This window comes from Diorhabda sublineata, chromosome X, assembly GCF_026230105.1.
Source record: "Diorhabda sublineata isolate icDioSubl1.1 chromosome X, icDioSubl1.1, whole genome shotgun sequence".
Classification (NCBI taxonomy): Eukaryota; Metazoa; Arthropoda; class Insecta; order Coleoptera; family Chrysomelidae; genus Diorhabda; species Diorhabda sublineata.
In genome coordinates, this window is record NC_079485.1 from 8,634,310 (window position 1) to 8,656,522 (window position 22,213).

The window sequence follows — 22,213 nt, forward strand, 5'->3', positions numbered from 1 at the left end:
TGGACATAGTATAGTATTCGACTAGCGTATAATGAGTATTAACTGGGTGATTTATTCCAATCGCTAGCGCTCGTAGTAGTAAACTTCTCGTGAATATCGACCTTCATTATACACTCATCAATAATATTCTATTATTCCATGCACTTCACGCGACAGTTTAGTTAGATATTACACTCAATGTTTTGTGAATTTAACTGGAACGAACAATAGGCGAACAAGTCTTACTGATATTAGTAGTAGCATTGTATAAAGAATAGGATAGTAGAACAGTGACAATGTTAAAACTATTTGAGGCAATTTTGCACGCCATCTAGTTACTTTTAAGCTCGTTCTTCATAAAAATGACCCGTAGCTTAGTGCCATCTGAAATAAACAGCACTATTTTCAACAACTAAATTTTTTTGGAAAGATCCCAACTATATGTGAAGTTTTCTTTCTTCGAAATTCGAACCGACAGTACATTGTTGCCGATTTTACTTTTTATCACGAAAGTGAAAAAAATTACCTATTCGATAGGAATCTTTACAATAGATAGATAGGGCGTATTTTGAAATATTATGTTTCTAATAATGTTATAGCATGTATTCATCTCGAACCGATAATAAACTTAATCTCAATACTAATTATTTGTCACCAATTTCAATGTATAAAAAAATATTTTTGTAATGAATTCGTGTAGCACTAGCAAATGAAACAAATAATTTTTCATTAATCTGTTAATCACTTAAATTTGGGATAGAAAGAAGGATCCTTGCACAAAGGTTTATAAAATATATATAATTTCCTTTGGTGACTGAAATAATATGAATTTGCGATTTCATAACCTCGGTCATGATTGTATTTTTGAAACATTCATATTTTGATGATATTTTGAAGAGGCGAAAAAATAAGTCCTGGCTATTTTGTATGTTTTTTTTAACTTCAGTTGATTTATGTGATTTATCCATTTTCCCCTTTCTTCCTGGGAAAAATATTTTGATTTTGTTCCGCTTTCGTACTGTATTAATATATTTGATAAAATCAAAAACAATAATTTGTAAAAAGTTTTAACTATACCAATATTTTAAACGAAACCAGATGAAATATACTAAATGTATCATAATACAATATCGTAGTAATAATTCAATTAATGGATTGTAGAATTCTTCAATAGTGCAATATGTCCTTTCTTGAAGAAATGCCGTCGTCGATATTCTGAACTTACTAAATCTATTTGTTGCTTATAATTCTAAAGATACCTAGATGATAATTTTTTAGCATGAAAGTTCTAACAGGTCAGAGGCCGGTTGGGCAATAAACCTCTTATGGCATCTTAATGCTTGGACTTTCAGTTAAATTGTAAACAGACGGATTTCAATATAAATAGAGTAGGATGAGTTAAAATTTTGTATTTTAATACAATGTGAAGTTATGAAGTACATTATGAATAAATTGAAATAAATGAATGTTAATAAAAAAGATGTTAGATTATGGCATAAACGTCAAGAATCACGAATTTTTGCTCTGAGGTAATTGCATCCTTCTTATTAGATAACTAAATAAAACACTCAAAGTTTTAGTAAATGAATTTATTAGAAAATATCGAACAGAAATATTGAATAAAGTAACAATAATAACTACACTTTTTATAAAATTGTTGATATAAAATTATAATAATTATAGACTGAGCGTTTGAAAAAATTATCAGAAACTACAAGTTGTACGGTCCTGTATATATTCCTTGTGCATTTTACAGCTACAATATTGTTAGTGGGAAATTCGAATGGCCAACAAATTGAGTAAATTTAATGTAATTTTAAAACTTTTTCATATTCTCAAAATGTTTGTTAGAAAGTATGATAGTTTGCTTCGGATCATTACTTACATTCTAATATTTGGACTATGTGTTATTAAGAAAATATATACAAAGTAGCTCTTAATTTTGACCACAGAAAGAAATTGACAAAATCCACTAAACAACCTAAATATCCGTTAAGAAGACTGTAAAACCCCAAAAATATAGTACATGTAGAATCTACTCGCGATGACCTCTAGATATTCTTGGGTCAAGTTGGGTCACATTTACTATTGAAACACCTACTATAAATAAAAACGTTGATTATTATTGGTTATTCATTATTCAATATTGGAAATCAAACCACAATCCATCCACGATCTAAACATTTTTTAATTAAATAACCCCCAAAATATACTACAGCACAATTTTCTAACGTCGCAATATTATTTGAATGTACCTCGGAAGAAATTGCATTGGTGGATGAATCCGTTTGTTCGGATGATGATTCTTCTTCAACATTTAATGAAGCGAGTGCTTCATTGTCATCTGTTGGTAAAAGCAGTATATTATCATCATCATCCAGTTGACTGCCTGCATTAGCACTTCTAGGTGGCTGGCCTCATTAAATTGGCGACAATATTTATTTTAAATGCAGCTCGAAATGCTTTCACTGTTGGGTTTCTGTTATAACCTCCTCTTTGACGATAAACAGAAAATTGATTTCCAAATGGATCTTGAATTAGTCTGCCTGTGAATAAATAATTGAAACCTTCATTTTTCTGATCACTTGCAAATTGTTTAACGGAATTAATGGTGAGAAGAAAACCATCAAAGTTATCAGGTCTGATCAAATTTCCCTTTTCTCCAACTTTGTATAGATTTTCCAATAAATCATATCCTGAGCTTGAAGCTGCTAGCACTACTGGATTCGTATCACTCAGAACACGATTACAGGGTTTTATTGAATGTAAACGTGTACTATTCAGGGCATCAAATAAATTGTTCATGGTTAGAATAAAGTTAGCGTTGTTTTTAGCTGTACTTGAAATAAGTTCACCAGTTTCCAAAGATATCATTATGGCAGAGTAAACACAGTGACTCAACAATTGGGCAGCTAATTTTACCTTTTAACCATTTTTTTGAAAGAATTCTTCGGATTGATGTGCTTATCAGTCAATTTCAATAAAGCCTTTCCTGTTTTGCTTCATATGAACATATATGGACTGCCCATTAAATATAAAACTATTTTTCAAAAAATTGTTTCTAACGCATTTTAAGTTTCTGTTTGGTAGTTGATAAATCACATACTATGCCTATAGTGTCTAGTTTTGTCTCACTAAGTTTTTCCAATGCCTTGGTGATTCTACACCATAAAGAAGCATATGACACCCCACCATTCAAAACTGTCTTTGTATTAAAACACTAAAAAAATTATATTGTTGCTGAAAATGTCACGATCATAAAAAAACTCGAAATTTTTCGAGGAAGGTGTACATTCGTTAAAAGAAATCATTGAAATGTATGGTTGTCCGAGTGAAGGACCAAACCAAATAAGGAATAAACCAATTAACCTGGTAAAAAAGTTAGCAAATCCTTTACGGGGTTCTAGTAGAAGCTTAACATGTGACAACTAGACCATGAATTAGTTTCTATCATCGGAATTTAAAATAATGAGTCTGTTAATTATTGCCACACTTAATAAAAATCAACCACAAATTCAAATATTTTTTAAGGAAATGTTAAGGAAACTTGATGTTGTATGTGTCAAAAACATTAATACTGCTTTCTAGTCTACATTTTGACCACAAGATCATCGAGTCACATAAAGTTTTGCTATGAGACAAGGCCTATGTGACCGCCCGCTGTCTTAACTATAACTAAACTTGTATTGCCAATGTGACGGTTTTACCTACTGTTCTTTTTAAGCATCTCAACAACGGCATTGAAGATTTAGATAAAATATAATTATGTTTTAAAATATTACTCACATGAGGATGAACTGATGAATGAACTGATGAATGATGATGATGATGGTGTGTTGTAGGATGATGCCCAGCATGGTGACCTGTTCCATGTTCTTCTTCACTATCTTCTTCAGATGAAGATGGATCTATCATCTTCTATCTACCTTCGCGAACCCACTCTAGAATAAATAAAAGTGTAAGTAACAACAGTTTACAAGAAAAAATTACTTTTTTCATCACAAGTGAACGAATTTTACAAACAATTGTACTAAGCCAATTCAAAATAAGTGAATTAGAGAAACAGGAGTATTCTCAACCATAATAGATTATCTACATAGTATTTTTCGAAAAGATGATGTTGGTGGCAGTATAACGAGAGCGACCACTCCATTCAACCAACTTAATACACGTTTCGTATATATAGTATTTAATATCACCTTTTTGTGAAGATAGTTTTATTAGTCAGTATTCCTATTAAAACTTATAAACGTTTCAAAATGAGCATTCTATTTATATCATATTTCTGAAGAAATATGCTAATGTTTTTTCACTACAGAAGTTATAGCATATCAGAAGCATGCAAAGAAATTTGTGTTGTCTACGGTGGGGATGTAGTAGATGATCACACCGTGCGTAATTGTTACGAAGGTTGAATTATTTAAAAAAGAAACTGGATATACAAAAAACTCTATATAAGTGCCGCATGAATTAACATCAGGAAATCGGAATCCTTAAGAGATTAATAGCGTGCGATGGAAACTGGACGAAATATTAGAACGTTAAACACAAACAATCATGTTCGAAACTTAATGTGACATAAAGGACTGAAACTGGAAGACAATTACAAACAGTGAAATTCTATCACTTGTCAAACTGTCGATACAATACTATCCTGTTAATTGACAAGATTACAGGAAAAAATTTGGAAAAAGCGTCCAGAATTAATTAATAGAACAGACGTTGCGTTCAAACACAACAACAGGCTACACACATCTTTGATAGCTTGCCAAAAATTTACTGAACTTGGTTGAGAAGTTTTAATGCACCAACTGGACAACCCGGATATTGGACCGCCTGACTAGCATTTGTTTCGGTATTTGTATTTTCTTAATGGAAAAACGACCAATATGGCTCCGAAGTATTCGAATAATGATATTTAGTGAAGAACATTTCGATTGAAAAATTAAGTCAGGGACAAAGAATAGTTTTTTGGATATTATTTTCAAATAAAAGTGAGAGAATTCTAGTGAATATAGAAAATAACTTCTCAATGCGTTAGAGATCCTCCTTCTTATAGTAGGAAAGTTTATAGTCTTTTTATTCCCAATGATTATAAGAATTTGATTACGGCTTCTCCCTCGTACTATTTATGATGTTAATATCGCAGAAATTTTATTATTGCTAGTCTGCAGATCCAAATTACTTCATTATGTTTGTAGTAAATTTCAGAATGTTTGTGGCAAAACATGTAGTTCTATTAGCAGAAATTAAATTGAAGGAAGTAGGAATAAAGAATTCTTAGCAAGCCGTGAAGTTTTAAGATGAAAGAGAATAAAATTAAGGTTCCAAAGTGAATTCAGAAATGCAAAATTAATTTTTCAGAACATAACTCTTCACACATGAACTGTTTGTAGCTTGAACATTGTAATTGAGGAAAAACGTAGAAACGATTTAAATACAGAATAATGACTCGTAAAATACATAATATTTATCTGAATTTTCTGTATCGTTCTCAAATTCTTATGAAAATCGTACTCAAGATACATTGACAACATAGAGTCTAACTAAATCACGTCCTTGCTTATGTACAGTAGTGGTACAAAAACAATTTATTCAAATTAAATGACCGTTAAACTTTTTGAAAAATGTTATGTTTTATTTTCGGAGTGACGATACTAGTGGTTGCATTCAGCGGAAGAAACCGTTGGGCAACACGTTCTGGAACGGACGCCATGCTTCGGAACGCTTTTAATTTTTGCTAGGTAACGATAGCGGTAGCTGAAACGTGAGAAAACTGGAACAGAACCAAAACAGGAATTTGTTGAATCAACTGTGTTCTGTGATCAAACGTTAGGTAAGTTGTAGCTTTCTTAGAAGAAAAATGATTGAATTTGGTCATGAGGACGAGAAAAATGAATTGGAGCTCCATGATTTATACTCCATATACTTCCATAACCGGAAGACGGATACCCACAAAGAGACGGCTGCCTATCACCACTAATCGATCATCTACTCATAAATCTTGCCAACGCAGGATAGGTCTCTACGGATACGCCACTGACCTGGCGATAATTGTGCGAGGTAAGCAACAAAAACCTTCAGAATGAACGGAGTCGAACTAGCCCTTAAATCAGATATTAAATATCTCGGTATGATCTTCGATCAGAAACTAGCATAGAGACAGCATCTTCAAGCGGTAAACCCTAAGACACGTAGTGCTTTATACAACTGCTGCAGAATGGTCTGAGGAACATGGGGCTTAAAACCCAAAATGATGAACTGGATATACAAATCCATTGTGAGACCTATCACAAGCTATGTAGCTATGCAAACAAAAATGAAAATTGGGATAATAACCCTAGATAAGTTGCGAAGGGCGGCTTGTCTTGCGATAACAGGCACGGCTTGATCATGTCCCACTATAGCACTACACGTCATTCTAGACTTCTCTTTCATAGAAAGTGAAGCAATAAAATGGGCAGTATGAAAAAAAAAATTATAATAAAAAATCGTCAGCAATGGACAAATGCAGAGATTGCGTTCCCGCGAGGCTCATTAGTATTCCATGGAATACTAATGGAAAATGGACATGTAGAGGCAGGAATATGTGGTCCAGGAAACAAGCGTCTTATTACAATGGTTTCAGAACCCTTCAATTATCAGGCGGAAGCACACGTCATCTTTACATGCACAGGTCGTTGCGCACAACATTCCGGGAAAATTGGAAACAAAGCTTTTAAAGGTGAACAGTGTGAATTTTAAGCAACTTGTAGAAAATATCCTTCACTACCACCACCTCATACAACATCAAATTCTACTAAAAGATCCTGAGCGAGCGACAACATAAATAACAAATTAGAAAGAGGTTAAAAACTTATAGACATTGACATCAATTGATCATTTGATCTACCGAAGTGAGTCCTAGAGATGGGCAAATCACTTTTGAATAATTATTATCATTGAGACAAAACGAAAAACCATCAGCAACATCTAAGATTTTTTAAAATGAGCGAATGTTCAACATTATATAAAATATTGAACAAAAATTATATTTCCTAAGAATGAATACATTTTTGGTTAGGTTAGGCTGAGCTCTTCTTTTATTTACGGTAATAAACATTTCAAGCTAAATACAGGGATTGAAGATACCGTCCTTATACCTGCCAATGTGCGGTCGATGCACTCTCCAATATAATCTGTGCACTCGACTCACGTGCACTCGATGCAAGCATTCCAAATTGTTAACAATATTACAAGTACTATTATGATGTTATCATAAACAAGTACATTTGCCGAATTTTTTTTCATGTGACGACCTTAAACACTTCATTTTGAACAATAAGTGTCAAACAAAACATAGTGTAATTTTTTATACATATGATACACATTATTTCGAATACCAAATAATAACCCCGTTGTCCTCAATTTTCACCAAATTTGTGTTAATGGAGCTTAGAGTTTATATTATCCATATTCCTAAAAGTTTTCCAAAAAACAATGAGGGCATTTTTTCCTAGACGTAACTGGAGTAAATAAGCATATATTTATGACACAAAGGTGTTTTGATAATATTTTCTATTTAAACAAGTCTCGTCGAGTATATTGAATAATTACGTAACATTATACAAAATTGAAAGGTTCCTCTGTAGTTTTAGTAATATAAAAAGTACTCGAACTGATTGACCGTATTACCGTACCCATATCACTTTCTTCGCATTTAGTTAACCCTGTAAACTGTGGACTTTGATAGCAACATTGAGTCATTTTGTGACGTATACAATGATAAACAGACCATTTTATTTACTTGCATTCATTATACAGCAAAAATTACAACAAATGCAGATATTTTTGGAACATGGCATATTGATTTTTATTCTAGTATACTACCCTACAGATAAAGTTTTGTCATAGAAACAGAAAAAAACGATATAGAAGTGAGTTAAATCAAACAAAACAAAAACTTTCCTGAGAAGTTTATCATCCGCTCAAATAACTTGGATCGTATTCTGGCAATTTCATTTCTATTCTCCGTTCATTGATTCTGTAAAATGTATTCTTGCCTGGAAGCCATATCCATTTCAAATGAACTAGAAACAACAATTCACGTTCTTCAACTATTATTTTAAAAATTTTTGACTCACATTTTATCCAGATAGGCAGAAATTTTTCATAGCTTATATTTTTTAAATTGCCTACTACCTTATTTTTCTAAACAAATTAAGGTTGAATTCTATACAAACAAAATAGAATTAATATTACTTTACACGTGTTATCAAAATCAACCGAGACGTGCCCTGGTGGAATCACTACCTGGCACGTTTGAGACAAAATACCCGAGCCCTATAACAAATGGTTGACTACTGTCGCTACTCTTAGATATACCTTTTCCAGGCCCCGCTGTTATAGAAGGAAGCGGACCCTGCCAGGAGGTTCTGAAGCCGAAGCGAAAGTATGAAATGGGTGGCTCCCATAGAAATGGTCACGGACACCATGTCTATCAAACTATGCTTTACCAAAAACTAAAAATATAATAAAAAATCGTCAGCAACGGACAAATGCAGAAGCAATAAAGTGGGCAACATGAAATGGTCACGGACACCATGTTAATCAGGGGTAGGATTATGTGGTCCAGAAACCAAGCGTGTTATCACAATGGTTTCATAGCTCACCATTTAACAGGCGGAAACACACGCTATAATTACATGCACAGGTCACTGAGCACATCGTAACTACCGTAATGCAAATATATTCGTTCTATCAGATAGCAAAGCAGCCCTGCAAGCACTTGACTCGTTTAAAATTGGGCCAAAGCTAATATGGAACTGTATCGAATCTTTAAACGCAATGGGAGCAAACAATAAAGTTACTCTTATGTGGGTATCTGGCCACATCGAATTACACGGCAATGAACAAGCCGATCATCTGTCGAAAAAAGGCGGGACAATTCCACAACCTATCATATGTTTCCCAATAAGCCATCAAGTCATGGTCATATAGAAGTGGGAAAAGGATAAGAAATCAGGAACATGGAATAAAACCCCATGTCGGAAACAATCGAAAGATTTCTTTCCTATTCCACCATCTGGTCTAAAAAGACCTTTAACAAAAACGAGTTAAGGGTAGTTACTGGTATGCTTACTGGACACCACCAGAAGAACATCGGAAAAACTCTCGAAAGTCCTGTCGCTTCTGTGAGGAACCAAAGGAAACCGCCGAACACCTCCTTTGTGAGTGCGAGGAAATCCATAAACAAAAACTACGGTACTTACATACTTTTTAAAGCCAGAAGAGGTAAACCGCATAGCCCTCAAACAGGTAGCTCACTTTACAAAATCGTTACTGCCTGACTGGAAAACAGTCCGGGGTACACAATAAATCAATAGATCTGCAACGTAAATTCACGACCTTACGCCCTAGCTCATGTATATTTTGCTACGCTATCCAAATCAATTAAACATGAAGCCCCACATATTAAGCATATTTATGAAACTTGTATAAGAAGCAAATGAGTTAGTTTTCTGGCGATGATTAGATAATGGATAAAAATCAATTGTCATTAGTACGACAGACCAATTACGTAGTAAATTATGCTTTCAAACCTATTACACTAATGGTCCTCCACATTTTTATTCCAAATTATTTTACTTTTGTTCTTATTTTCATTTATTCGACTAATAATGTTGACATTACGTCATATCAGCATCAGGTAATACTTAATAAACGTGAAATCCAAATATTATGATGATTGAATATTACTGCGAAATTGAATGACGATTGTATGCACTGAAAATTTGATATATATAAATATATATTTATGAGTTTTGTCAATGCCAAAACATATTAATATCATTAATTTCATCATCTTGCCAATAAACGTGGAAAAATTTTATTAATTATCTTAAATTCCGATCTACAAATTTTTCACTAACCAAAATTTACTTGTATTTTAATTTTTTACCTTTTTACCACGAGGTTGATTCGACCCACGTGAGAATCTACTCTGGTCGGCGAGTTTTTTTTTAAATGAGACGTTTTTAACCAACGCAACTAATGTAATTTGTCTTTAATCTTAATTTAGTATTAAAATCATAACCAAGGTACATATTTCCAATGCTATGATTACGTCGAATGAAGGTTGACACGTATAATACAGGCTGGATTGCGGACAAGAGAACTGGATTAAGTTGAGTGTGTTATTTTACCTTCCAAATGCAGGTAATTATCATTGTACCTAACGTTTGCAGGGATTTTATAGAAACAGCTCTATCCGAAAACTAAGTTACTAAAATCAGAATCTAGTTTTGATTCGGTCTATACAGCATCATAGGTCGCATTAATTAAAATTTGTTTTCATTTCTACTTATTATTGTAATGTATAATAAATGATACGAGAAATAGCTCTTGACTGACTTTGTTTTTAATATACTCAAATAACAACAAAAACTTTGAAGACATTAATTCTTTTGATAACAATACAGGAAAGAATTGCACAACCAGATGATATTAGCCATGGCTTACTATTAAATTCCATTCCATACAAATATAATGAATTTGAAATGTTAAAACTTGGTATGATGATAAATTGATGATAGAGTTTTTTGGAAGAATTTATCAACATTATATTGAAAAAGTCACTAGTTGCTTCCAAACGTAAAAATAATTTTCTTAAACTTTCTTAACATAGAAGCAACTGATATAATAAATTATTATTAATCTTGGGACTGACATTTCAGATGATTATAGTAAATTCTGAGAGTGAATACAATGAACATTTACAGTAACTATTTAATAGAAACAATTCATAACCCTTTTTCATCTAGTGAAAGACAAAGTTTTCTCGAAAACTTCTAAAATAGTTTTATAAGGAACATAAGAACAGTGTTTCTTTTCCCCACTCATTGGATGTTAGAAGCCTTTTTTTCATATCATGAAGCATTCTTAACTACTAGAAGACTGGACAGGTTGCCTCACTGCTTCCGCAGTGTATTGTCCTGTTATTTGTGAAAAGAATAGCAACAAAATATCTACAAATTGAATCTAACTATAATCTAAACTCTGCACATACACCCATTATTGCTGCTGTCACAACCACCCCTATTGACAAAATACCTTCACGCAGATTAAGGAACTATAGCACAGATTGGAATTATTTTAAAGGTGTGATTGAAAATTAGATAGATCTTAAGATACCTCTAAAACAGGACATCGAACTGGCAGTAGAGATCTTCACTAAATCAATACAAGAAGCAGCATTTATGTCAACTCAAATACAAGATAGCAAAAAACCATCAGTTTGTTCACAAATATCAAGATCGTAGATCGTAGAGAAACGTAAGTAAAGAAAAAATGGCAATTTACCAGACATCCCACTGACTAAACAAATTACAACGGAAAATATCGAGAAGTAAAAGAACTAATAAAACAAAATAAATATCAAAACTTTTAGAACTATTAGAACTATCTAGAAAATCTCACTCCAACGACTACTCAATGTGGAAAGCCTCAAAAAATTGAAGAGGCAACAACAACAAATTCCACCCATTAGAAATAGTGACAGAGAGTGTTTGAGAACTGAAACATAAAAGGCTGAAGAATTTACGCCTAGAGGCAGTATTTACCCTAATGCAAGCGAGAACAAAGATGAGGTAATACTTGAATTCTTGAAATTTTCCTACCAACTCTCTTTATCGCCAATAATCACAACATCCAATGAGATATATAATTTAATAAACAATAATCTAAGTGCTAAAAAGGCTCCAGGCTAGGACTTAATCACAGGTGAAATAATCAAACAACTGTCGAAGAAGGGAATAGCAAGGTTGACACAAATCATCGATGTAATAATGAGAGTAGCTTATTTTCCAGCATAATGGAAACTTGCTAACTTCATCTTAATGACCAAACCAAACAAACCTCTTAATGAAATTGCATCCTATAGACCTATCAGCCTGTTACCAATAATGGCTAAAATTCTAGAAAAAATCATTGCAAATAGATTGTAAAAAGGATTCAGGACAAAGCACTCCACTATTGAGTAGGTGGTGCACTCCACTAGAAATCATTTAACAAAATTTTCAAATTTTTTAGATGCTAGTCAAGTTTGACAAGGTGTGGTATCTTGGACTATTATTCAAACTTAAAATCCAGATTTCCCCATCTGTATGTTGTCTTAAAGTCGTACCTCGAATAAAGACACATTCAAGTAACACTGAATACTCAAATGCATGGAATAAAAGTCGGAGTTTCCCAAGGAAGTGTCCTTGGCCCAATTTTATACACGCTCTTCACCTCTGATTTCCCATTAAAAGATGGCTCATTAACGGCCCCCTTCGCAGATGATACTGCCAAACTAGCCAAAGACCAGAAACCGGAGCTATCCTCTGAATTACTACATCATAGCCTACAAAAAATATAAGAATAGGCAGTCAAATGGAAAATACTAATTAACGAATCAAAATCCTGTAATGTTGTCTTTACCCAATGCCGTAGTAAAACGCCTAATGTTGTTATGAACAACAAATTAATACCAAAGGCAGACAGTACTAAATATCTAGCTTTACATCTCGATACCAAATTAACGTGGAGAACACATTTACGGAAAACAAAGAAACAACTGGGCATAAAGTTCATAAATACTATTGGTTGCTTTGTCGTAGATTGCAATTATTTAACATTTAACATATTTAATAACAGGGATATTTATCGTGATTTAAAGGTATCTACAGTGAAACAAACTATTGTACAGTTCAGTGAAAATTATATAAAACGACTAGAAAATTATCCGAATTCCCTGGAAGTTAATCTTATAGGTAACAGTGAACTGTTTAACAGGATATTAGTACGCACACCACTAGTCTTACCATACAGACAATAAATATTAGGCACTTAAGTAGTATATGGGACATTTTGTTAGTAGATCCTGCGATTTTGAATTTCTATCACTTAATATTTCAACAACGGGGCAATTTAACTCCAACAAAAATGTTTAGTGTTAAAATTGTTAAGCAGATGGCATTCGGTAAACTTTTAAAAAAAAATTCTTAACTACGAATCTTCTACATTTTACAAAATTATAAGTATGTCTAGATTACCATCTTCATTAGAGATACAAAATTTCAATAACCATATGCTTTAACAAGAAAACTAGACTATTACGTACCAACTTTTAGTATAGTTTAGAATTTTGAAAATATTATATACTCGTATAGTTAGAAACATAAATATTATCTAAATTTTGATGATTTTTCATTAAAAATAGTGGATTTCGTGAAATTCAATTAAACTTAAACATATATTTGTTTGTATATATCAGAATTAAAGTGAAATGGACAAGTTGTATTGTCAACTGTCAAATAAATTACCTGAAAAATTTAATTAATTTTCAGATATTGTTTTTGTTCGACTCCATTTACTTCTATTAAGTGTGTGTGCGTGTGTTTTACTCCGTATATAACATACTTCTAAATCCTTCAAAGTTTTGCAAGAGGATCTCAACTTTATTCAAACAGAACTGCACTCATAGTGACAGATAATCCAGCGTCCCAATTAACTTCATACATCTACGTTAGTATCTCATTTAAGATGGAAATCTCTTGGGCATATAAAGGAGTTACACATTTTATTAAACCTCCCTGTCGTTTCTAAGATTCCTGCAATTCAACTGGAAATTGCATATAAGTAGTGCAGCTAATGAAGCACCTCCTTTATACACATTAAAATATCTTTGAACTATAAAGGAAATTTTAATGATATAAAATATAAAATGAAACTTACTTAAAACATTTTAAATTAAATTGACTATACAAGTTTCATTTAACTCATTAAACCTATCAAACGCATTTACCTATGACGCGAAAATGTTTTATTTGAACCTGAGTAGAAATGATCAGATGAAATGTAGTGGGAATTCAACACTAAGTGAAAGATTAATTGTAGAGACTTAAATTGTGATTTCTCTTGACAAATTTAAATAGAAGCATAGAATCTTAAGTAGGTTTTTTAAAAGTCAACTAAATTAAAATTAAAATAGCGCAAAACCCATGTCGATAATTTTTTTCTGTCCCGAGATGGAATGTATAAACGACGAGAATTTTTCTACTACTTCATCTAGTAAGTTGTTGAAGTAAATTATGTTAAATTACATATCCTCAGCCATTCGCCCTAACATGTTCTTACAACAAGATGTTTGCCCGGCATATCATTCCATATATATTGATAGGTGGAACTTTATTTATTTGGCCATCCATATCTCCAGACCTAAATTGCTTGGATTTTTAAATGTGGGGCCGAGTAAAAGATCTAATTTACACCAATAGACGACGACAAGAGATGACATGACTGAAAGAATAAGACAGGCAATACGTAGATTGGTTAAGAGTTCTTTGATTTGCTTCCACTTCTGTCTCTCTTTAGCATGTTGTTGGTCTTGCTGTTCGATAGGAATCTGAGAAAATTTCGGATCTGAACTAACCATATTTGGGATTTACGAAAGTCTAATGCACTTGGAGAACATCACTAATATTGTTGTTCGCAACTTTTATGATACTACATTTACTAAAATCGGAAACTATACAACGTCGTATATACTATTCTGGTATTGGACTGGCAATTTCACCCAAAATTGTAAAGAAATTAAAATATTATTAGCGTCTTCTAGATTTCTCCATATCAGGAACTGGTTTGGAAATAAAAAAAAAACTTTTTCTGGAGTCAAGGTACTCAGAACTAGTTTCTACAAGATTACAGCCACAGTTGCCGATATTAAGCAATCTGGCAATATATGGAACAAAAAATATTTAGCTACCACATAAGACGTAAGCCTAGGAAGTGAACAGCTGTGATTAAATTCAGATGAATATATTGGGTATTAGGACAAAATTTCACTTTATCAATATGCAATAAATTGCCATCACACAAGCAATTGCTAAAACCAGAATATACAATTAGGGCATTAGCCTAGGGGGCTGGGCAAAGAGAGCGACATCCATATTATTCAACGGTTTCAAATAAAAGTACTGAGAAATATTGTCATTAAACATTGATAACGTTCCTTCACACACTCAAAGTAGTGAACTGGGAATTTTAAAAATGCCAGCTCCACAATCATAAATTTGGCAACAACTGATATTAGATCACATTTATGTTGAAGTTATATTACAGTGCTCGTTGATATTACATGATACAAATACAATGACAACGATAAAAAGGACCCGAGAGGATAATTCTTGAACTTGTTTAATTAAATGTCTGTGTAAAAATGGAGTTCAATGTAGAGACACTTGATTGTTTTTAATTGTTTATAGAAACGTTATTTCCAATGAGAAATATGAAAGTGGCACAGTTAGTAGGATCCGCGCAGTTATAATATAATGAGCTGTCTCTGTCTATTTGTGCTGGTTTAGGTGCGGATACAAACATTCTCTTGTTTAGATTAGAAATATAAGCAGCTACAGCATCCACTCCTTGGTTGAGGCACCAGAAACAGTAGAAGAATCAAATACGTGAATTTTGTTAACAGTCCTTTAATTAAATTTTCTGTTTTTGAATGTATACAAGAAAAGTTAGAGGGAAGGTAATGGTTGAGTTGAGATAAATTAAAATGAGCCCCGCTACACTGTTTCTCATATAGACGATATTTAGACTGTCTTGTACAAGAATTAACTAGAAGTAGACCCCTTAAGTGTGAACATTTTATTTACTTTGGTAATAGATTATAATTAATTAGAAGAAGTGTATTACAAACAATCAGTAACGATATAAACATGAAAAAATCGAAAAGGATTGTCAAATTAGTCATTACAATAAAACCGCAAAGATACATTCATAGCTGGATGCACAGGTATACTTAAAGATAATATACATTCAAAAAGTCAGAAATTAAATTGAAAAATTTTTTCAGCAAAATCAATCTAATTTTAACAAACCACAACAAGCTCATAATAATCCAAGAAATATTTCTAACAATAACTACTTATTTTAAGCGAAAACCAAGAAATCTAGATAAAATACAAGCCTCATTTTATGACAAAATCAGAACTCTGGAAAAGTTATTTAAGTTTCCAAAGTATCATCTCTCAAATAAATTTAGATAGTCAGAAAAATATTAATTTAAATGATAACTTAGAAAATGCTAATACTTCCCAAATTAAACTTTTATAATTATATAATAACCAGTTCAGATATATTTAACATGATTAAAAACATGCACGTTTACGTCTCTAACCAAATTCCTAAATTTGAAAAAATATTAACCTATTATCAATCCTTAAACACATAGGTATGACTGACAAAATCAAAATAAATTTTTTTAATCCATTTACCTAACATATACCCCTTCATTTCCTTATTTGGCACACAAGAACGAAGATAACCAATTCGAAAAAGAATAATGCACTAAACACCTTTTACCGCCGACAAAATCTGATGTCTCAAGACATCTACACCATACACCTTCTCCTAGAACAAGATCCCACACGCTGCCATCTCATAGAAGTAAATATACAAGAATTAATAACTGAACAAGTCACAAAAAATGAAATTTTGGTCATACCAGAAAAATCTCAACAAACATTTTCAAAATGCCTAACCAATCAATACATTTCATGCACATCTCAAATCCTAATAATCTAGATTCTTATTTTTGTGAAATACATTTAATCTCTCTGTATTATAATATTGAAATTTTATTGTATTCATTTATTCTTTTGCTTGACTTCGACCATTGTAGTCTGTACTGATAAATCGAATAAAATTGTTTTTAAAAACATTATTTCTAATAAGAAATATAAGAGCTTCGATCAACACGTATAGATAACGTTTTATGAGGGAGGCTGTTAGTTAACAGTCTCTCAGTCACGAATTGAATTACCTCTGTTAAATGGATGACAAGTGAATATCTTTAGGCGAATCCCCTGTGATTTATTTTCCAAATGAAAAGAAAAGTATTGAAATTATCGATTTTGATTGCAACGCGTGAATTTAAAGTTTCAGTTTATCAAAACATTATGATGTATTTTACTAAAAGAAAAATAGCTTGACATGATTTAAGTTTAATAATACTTCCTTTTCATTTGACTCTTAAAAATAAAAAACAGTCGGGGACAGTAAGTACATAAGCGCTGCAGTAATGCAATCAAGAACTAAAATAATGATAATAACATATTCTGAATAATAATAATCAAAACTAATACATTTTCTATTATCGACCAAAAAATATTTCGCAGTCGCCTGTAACTCCTTGATAAAAACTACAAACGAAATGCCAGCGCTCAGTGAAGTCAAAAAACTGTTATTTATAAAATGAATAGGAGAATTATCTGATTTCCGTTTTCTTGCAATATAATTAAATGAGGATTTTTCCATTCATCTATTCAAATCAAAAACTTCATAAAATTTATGATTAAAATATTTTTATTTGATCGCAAAAATCTGTTTTCTTTTTAGGAGCGTAACAATGCGTCAACTACTGATGGAGGCTAGAAAACCGTCGATTTCTGTGCAGTTGCAGTTGCTGAGGATGAAATCCAAAACTGAAATGGTTAAGCCAACACATATTGACGTTGGAATAATAGATGGTTTTTACTACTTGCACCTAATCGGATCTTCTATGCCTCAAACTTTTGATAAAATTGCCGAGTCGATACTTATAAAAATATGTTCAACTGACGCAACAGAAATACATTTAATTTTTGATCGCTACTTATCACCATCAATCAAAGATAGATTCTGAAGGTGAAAGCCGAAAATAATTCGATATTCCGTACAAAATGTCGGGACATCGACAAACTAGACCAAAAAATATTTTGCAAAGCCTAAAAATTATTGATTTAAAGAGGCTTTGGTGCTGTTTCTTGCAGATTATTGGGAGAATAATCATTTGGTAATAATAATCCAAAACAAAAAAGTTTTTTTAACCGTCGACCAACAATGCTATTCTTATTAAGCTGCAGAAAATCTCTGATACTGACGTTTTGATGATTTTGTTAGGAAATATGCACAAAAAAAGACTAATAATCAACCTGTTAATTGCAATAATTGCACCGATTTGGCGTTGAAGTTAGGTAACAAATTGTACCAAAGTCTTCACGCGTTTACAGCTTGCCATTAAACGGCATCAATGGCATCAATACTCCAACTCCATACCACCATGCTGGATATCATTGACTCAGAAACTATTTTCGTTAATTTTATGTGGCTTAATGCAACGGATCCAATATGTGTAAAACTTCAGCCTGAGAACAGAGGTTGCTTCTAATATGAATATTTAAAAACAATAGAATTCATTGGAGATCATGCACCTTTAAGAATTGAAGACATTATCGAAACAACTGAAATAGAAAACGATGATGAAGAAGGTTGAGAAGTTGGAGATCACAGTTAACTGTCTGATGACTCGGAAACTTAATAACATTTAAACATTGAAAACGTTTGTATTCATTGTTTATTATAATAAACAAAACAATTTTTTTAATTGTTGTTTTAATTTTGCCTGCTAAAAATAGGAATAAAATTTGCAAGATTAGAATTATATATGTATTACTATAACCTCTTCTATCGCATGAGAGGGTTGGTAGGGACCTCTCAGTCGCACATATTCACTCGGAGCAAAGTTTAATCCTTTAAAATTCGGCAACCGGTATTCAGGACTGATTTTTCGCAGGCAACCCTATATCACCGTGTTCGTAATAAAATAAACTTTATATCTATTTAAGTTTCATTCATTAACCAGGCCGGTGCAAATTACTAGTATCGATTTACCTGTTCATACCTGGCAACCCAGGAGTTTTGACAGTAAAAAAAAGGGGCAACCTAACTTATGCATATACTATGGGTTGCATACTTTCGATTGGCATAGATATTATCTATTAACCAAACCGGTGAAATATTTAAAAAAAAAATTAAAAATTAATTAAAAATATCCTATAGTAAAATTTGCTAGGCTACCCATATGCAATATATTTTTTGATATATTAAATTGCATAAAAAATATGTTTAATCCATTATCCAGCTCGGTGAAGGTCGTTTTATATCGGAATCCTATACTAGGAATCAATTATACTGGAACAGTTATAATACCAATAATTTCATATGCTTCATTTCATTTTGAAAGCATAATGATCGCAAAATCCCAACAATTTGAAAATAACTAAATTTTAAAGATTACTTTTTAAGTCTTTTATTGTTATACATACATAGGAAATATCGATAGAGCTCTAAAATTTCTTGGAAACATCTCGTATTGCGGAGCTTTATCCGTATCTGTGCAGCAATTTCAAAGACAACCGCCCATACAGTGAGCCCAGTTATTTAACAAACCCACACACTATTCCTTTTAATTGGAAGAAAAATTATCTTTGACACAACTTAAATTGTTAGATCTCCTACACGATCTGTACAATAACATTTTCTCTTACTGATTGTAACAAAACCTTGTCAATAAAATCACAGGCTTTCTCTCTCTGGAATACTACAGGTTGTTTCAATAGAGCTAAATTGGTTAGTATTCATTTGACACCTACTATTCTTTTACCATCAACACCTATTTTTTATTGCCTAATATTAATCATTGAAATATTTGAGTTGAGTTGTCCGGAGAACATACTACAATTTATCAAATACTAAAATTTTCAAAATGAAGTTTTCGTTCTCACTTTTCTATGTAATATGTATACTGTTAATTTCAGCGCGTCTGTGTGATATCCACAATTAAACATTACTAATATTTCTGGGACTTTCAATACGAAATTTCCTCGGCGCTCAGAGGTACAACAGCGATGATGAGCTCATAATTCAATACACAAGCAGTATACTAAAACATGTACTAGGCAATGATAAATATCTAGGAAGTCACGGAAGCTATGTCGAAAAATTTCCTCGCTGTCTCTGTATAATTTCCTTCATCAATTCAGGATATTACTTGACAGATTTGATTCAACGCCTTGAACATAGGAAAAGCTACCATTTAAATCACTTACTGTTTCTTATAATCCTTCGAAATTTTTCTCCATCATTATCAAAGTTATCAAAGGTCGATTTCTGTACGAAATAATGCACAGAGAAAACTTTAGCACCGCTAAAAGTGAAGAAAATGGGGTTCAAAGCTAAGAAAAATATCTGTTGGAATTTTACTTATACACCGTAATTTTCTTATTTGGTTTCGTCATCCTAAAATGACAACTCAAGTTCTGAAATAAATTAATATATGAAGAAAATATTTATAAGAATTTTTTTTTGTTTCTATATTGTGCAATTAGGGGGTACTTTGAATACGTCAAAATAGTCAAGCTCTACGGTTATATACCTTATTGTAATCCTCACGTCCTCACACTCTCAGGAGAACAAGCATCGATTTGAAAACACGCTTTTTATCGAAGCTCTACTTCTCTGACTTAGCTGAATAAATTCTCAATTGACTGTGGTCGTTCTAATACAGCAGAGTGAATAATGTTTGGTTACTGGAGTTTGTTGACTAGTATTCAGCGGTTATCCAGCCGCTTATATTAGCCAATCAGACGTTGAGCTTACAAGTCAAAATGACTCGGATTAATTTCGGAAATTTCTCGTTTCAAATTGATTCTGGAAGGAAGAGCACGCTTTTCTGGCGTATACATAATTTCAATTTCTCAAATTTAATCTCACAATAGCTAATGAAATTGACTAATTTGAATTCCAAATATGTTGTGTAGATAATATACGTGCAAGCAAATATACAATCAAAACAAATGCCTTCAGTTTTTCTAACAAACATCTTCAGTAAATTTTCTAATTTCACAGAAATGTCTGAGAATATTAGTTATTGATATTGAAAGTCGAATACAATAATATAAATCGATTGTTTTCATTTGTTTACGGTGTATTTGTTGTAAATTTTTTGTTGACTGAGAAGCCAGAATCTTCTGAATATATAATAAATTAGACATCATAGACTTTTAAATTCCTTAATAGATATATACTGAAAAATACCAATATAAAAGCTTCCGTGCCTGTTGAAATTAACTCTACCTTCATAGTTTTATATTTCAACGTTATGCAGTTAATCTCAATAATTTATTTATACATATTTCGATTAATATATTTTCAATAATCAGCAAAGACGATAAACAAATCAGATGAGATTATTCAATAAATCCCATTGTTATAATCGCAGTCAAAATATTTAGAACAGCACAAATAATCTGTCGCATTGTAATCTGCATAAATTGAAGGTTGTGATGTATGAACCTATTTCGATTTTATATTGCATCTTAAAAATTATATTATCAAACTAGAATCTTAGTAGATTGTTGGTAGACACTGCAATCATTACATAAGAGCAACAAGATTTTTATAAGAAAAATATTTGCGTTCGATATCGAATAGGAGGTACCTACGAACTGACACACTTTTCCACAAATTTTTTCTTGTTTTCTAGACGCAACTATACATTCAAGAGATAGACTATTGAACCAAATAACAAGATATTCATGTTTGTAAATAATTTGTTAATTTATCAATTATTTTCATAGAAAACCTTTGTGTACAATGATCTTGTTTCACATCGACTAACGTATTTATGAATTAGCTTACGAAATGAATGTGAACTAATGATACTATAAATAATAAGTATATATCGAAAAATATAGACGAGATAAAGGAAGGTAGAAAACTATAATGACACTAGTATTACGTCATATAGATATGAGATCATAACCTACAAAGTTTTGAAAAAGTTTTGGAAGTTCCAAAATAAACGTAAAGTAAACTAACCTATTTATTCTTGATAATAATTAACAGGAAATATAAATGCTATCCCATTCTGAGTCCAACCGAACTCGGTAAATTAACACAATATCCACGTGTATATGGTTCCACTCCCAACGAAGGGCGGTGATTGCGCGACGGAAAATCTTCGACTACCGCTCGGAAAATGAGTGGACTGAAAACGCGTTTGTGTTTATTGATTTTCCTCGTCAGGTTCCTAGCAGATTTCGCATAGTTTCACGTGCGTCGTGACATCTGCGCTTTAGTATGCGCAAGTTACGACATGCAGGGGATCGTTAATCGAGAGCACGTTTTGCATTTGCGCGCTAGAACATGTATAACTGAAATTAAATCTTTGTTGTCATGTTTATAAAAAAATCTAATGATCAGCTATTTGAAGACATTTTATTACCTGATATATTTCCACTGCTTTATTTTATTTTTATCGGATATTTTTCTTGCCTTGACTTCGTAGTTTGTCTTTGGATTAAAAAAGCTCACTTTGGCCACAATT

General features: G+C 32.2%; 1 protein-coding gene across 10 annotated transcripts in view; it reads right to left on the minus strand.

Annotated features, from left to right (window-relative positions):
• Nucleotides 1-21,918, minus strand: part of LOC130451713 (calcium-dependent secretion activator) — an 82,971-nt gene extending 61,053 nt beyond the window's left edge. For 5 of the 10 annotated variants that reach the window (XM_056790912.1, XM_056790911.1, XM_056790906.1 and 2 more), the window contains exons 1-2: nucleotides 21,706-21,846; nucleotides 3,766-3,920 (exon numbers count right to left, since the gene is read on the minus strand). In XM_056790912.1, the coding sequence (XP_056646890.1) occupies nucleotides 3,766-3,894 (129 nt within the window). In that variant the 5' untranslated portion in view covers nucleotides 3,895-3,920; nucleotides 21,706-21,846. Of the gene's footprint in view, nucleotides 1-3,765; nucleotides 3,921-21,705 lie in introns of all 10 variants that reach the window. The other 5 variants (XM_056790915.1, XM_056790909.1, XM_056790914.1 and 2 more) reach the window with 2 other exon arrangements.
• Between the last annotated feature and the right edge of the window lie 295 nt (nucleotides 21,919-22,213).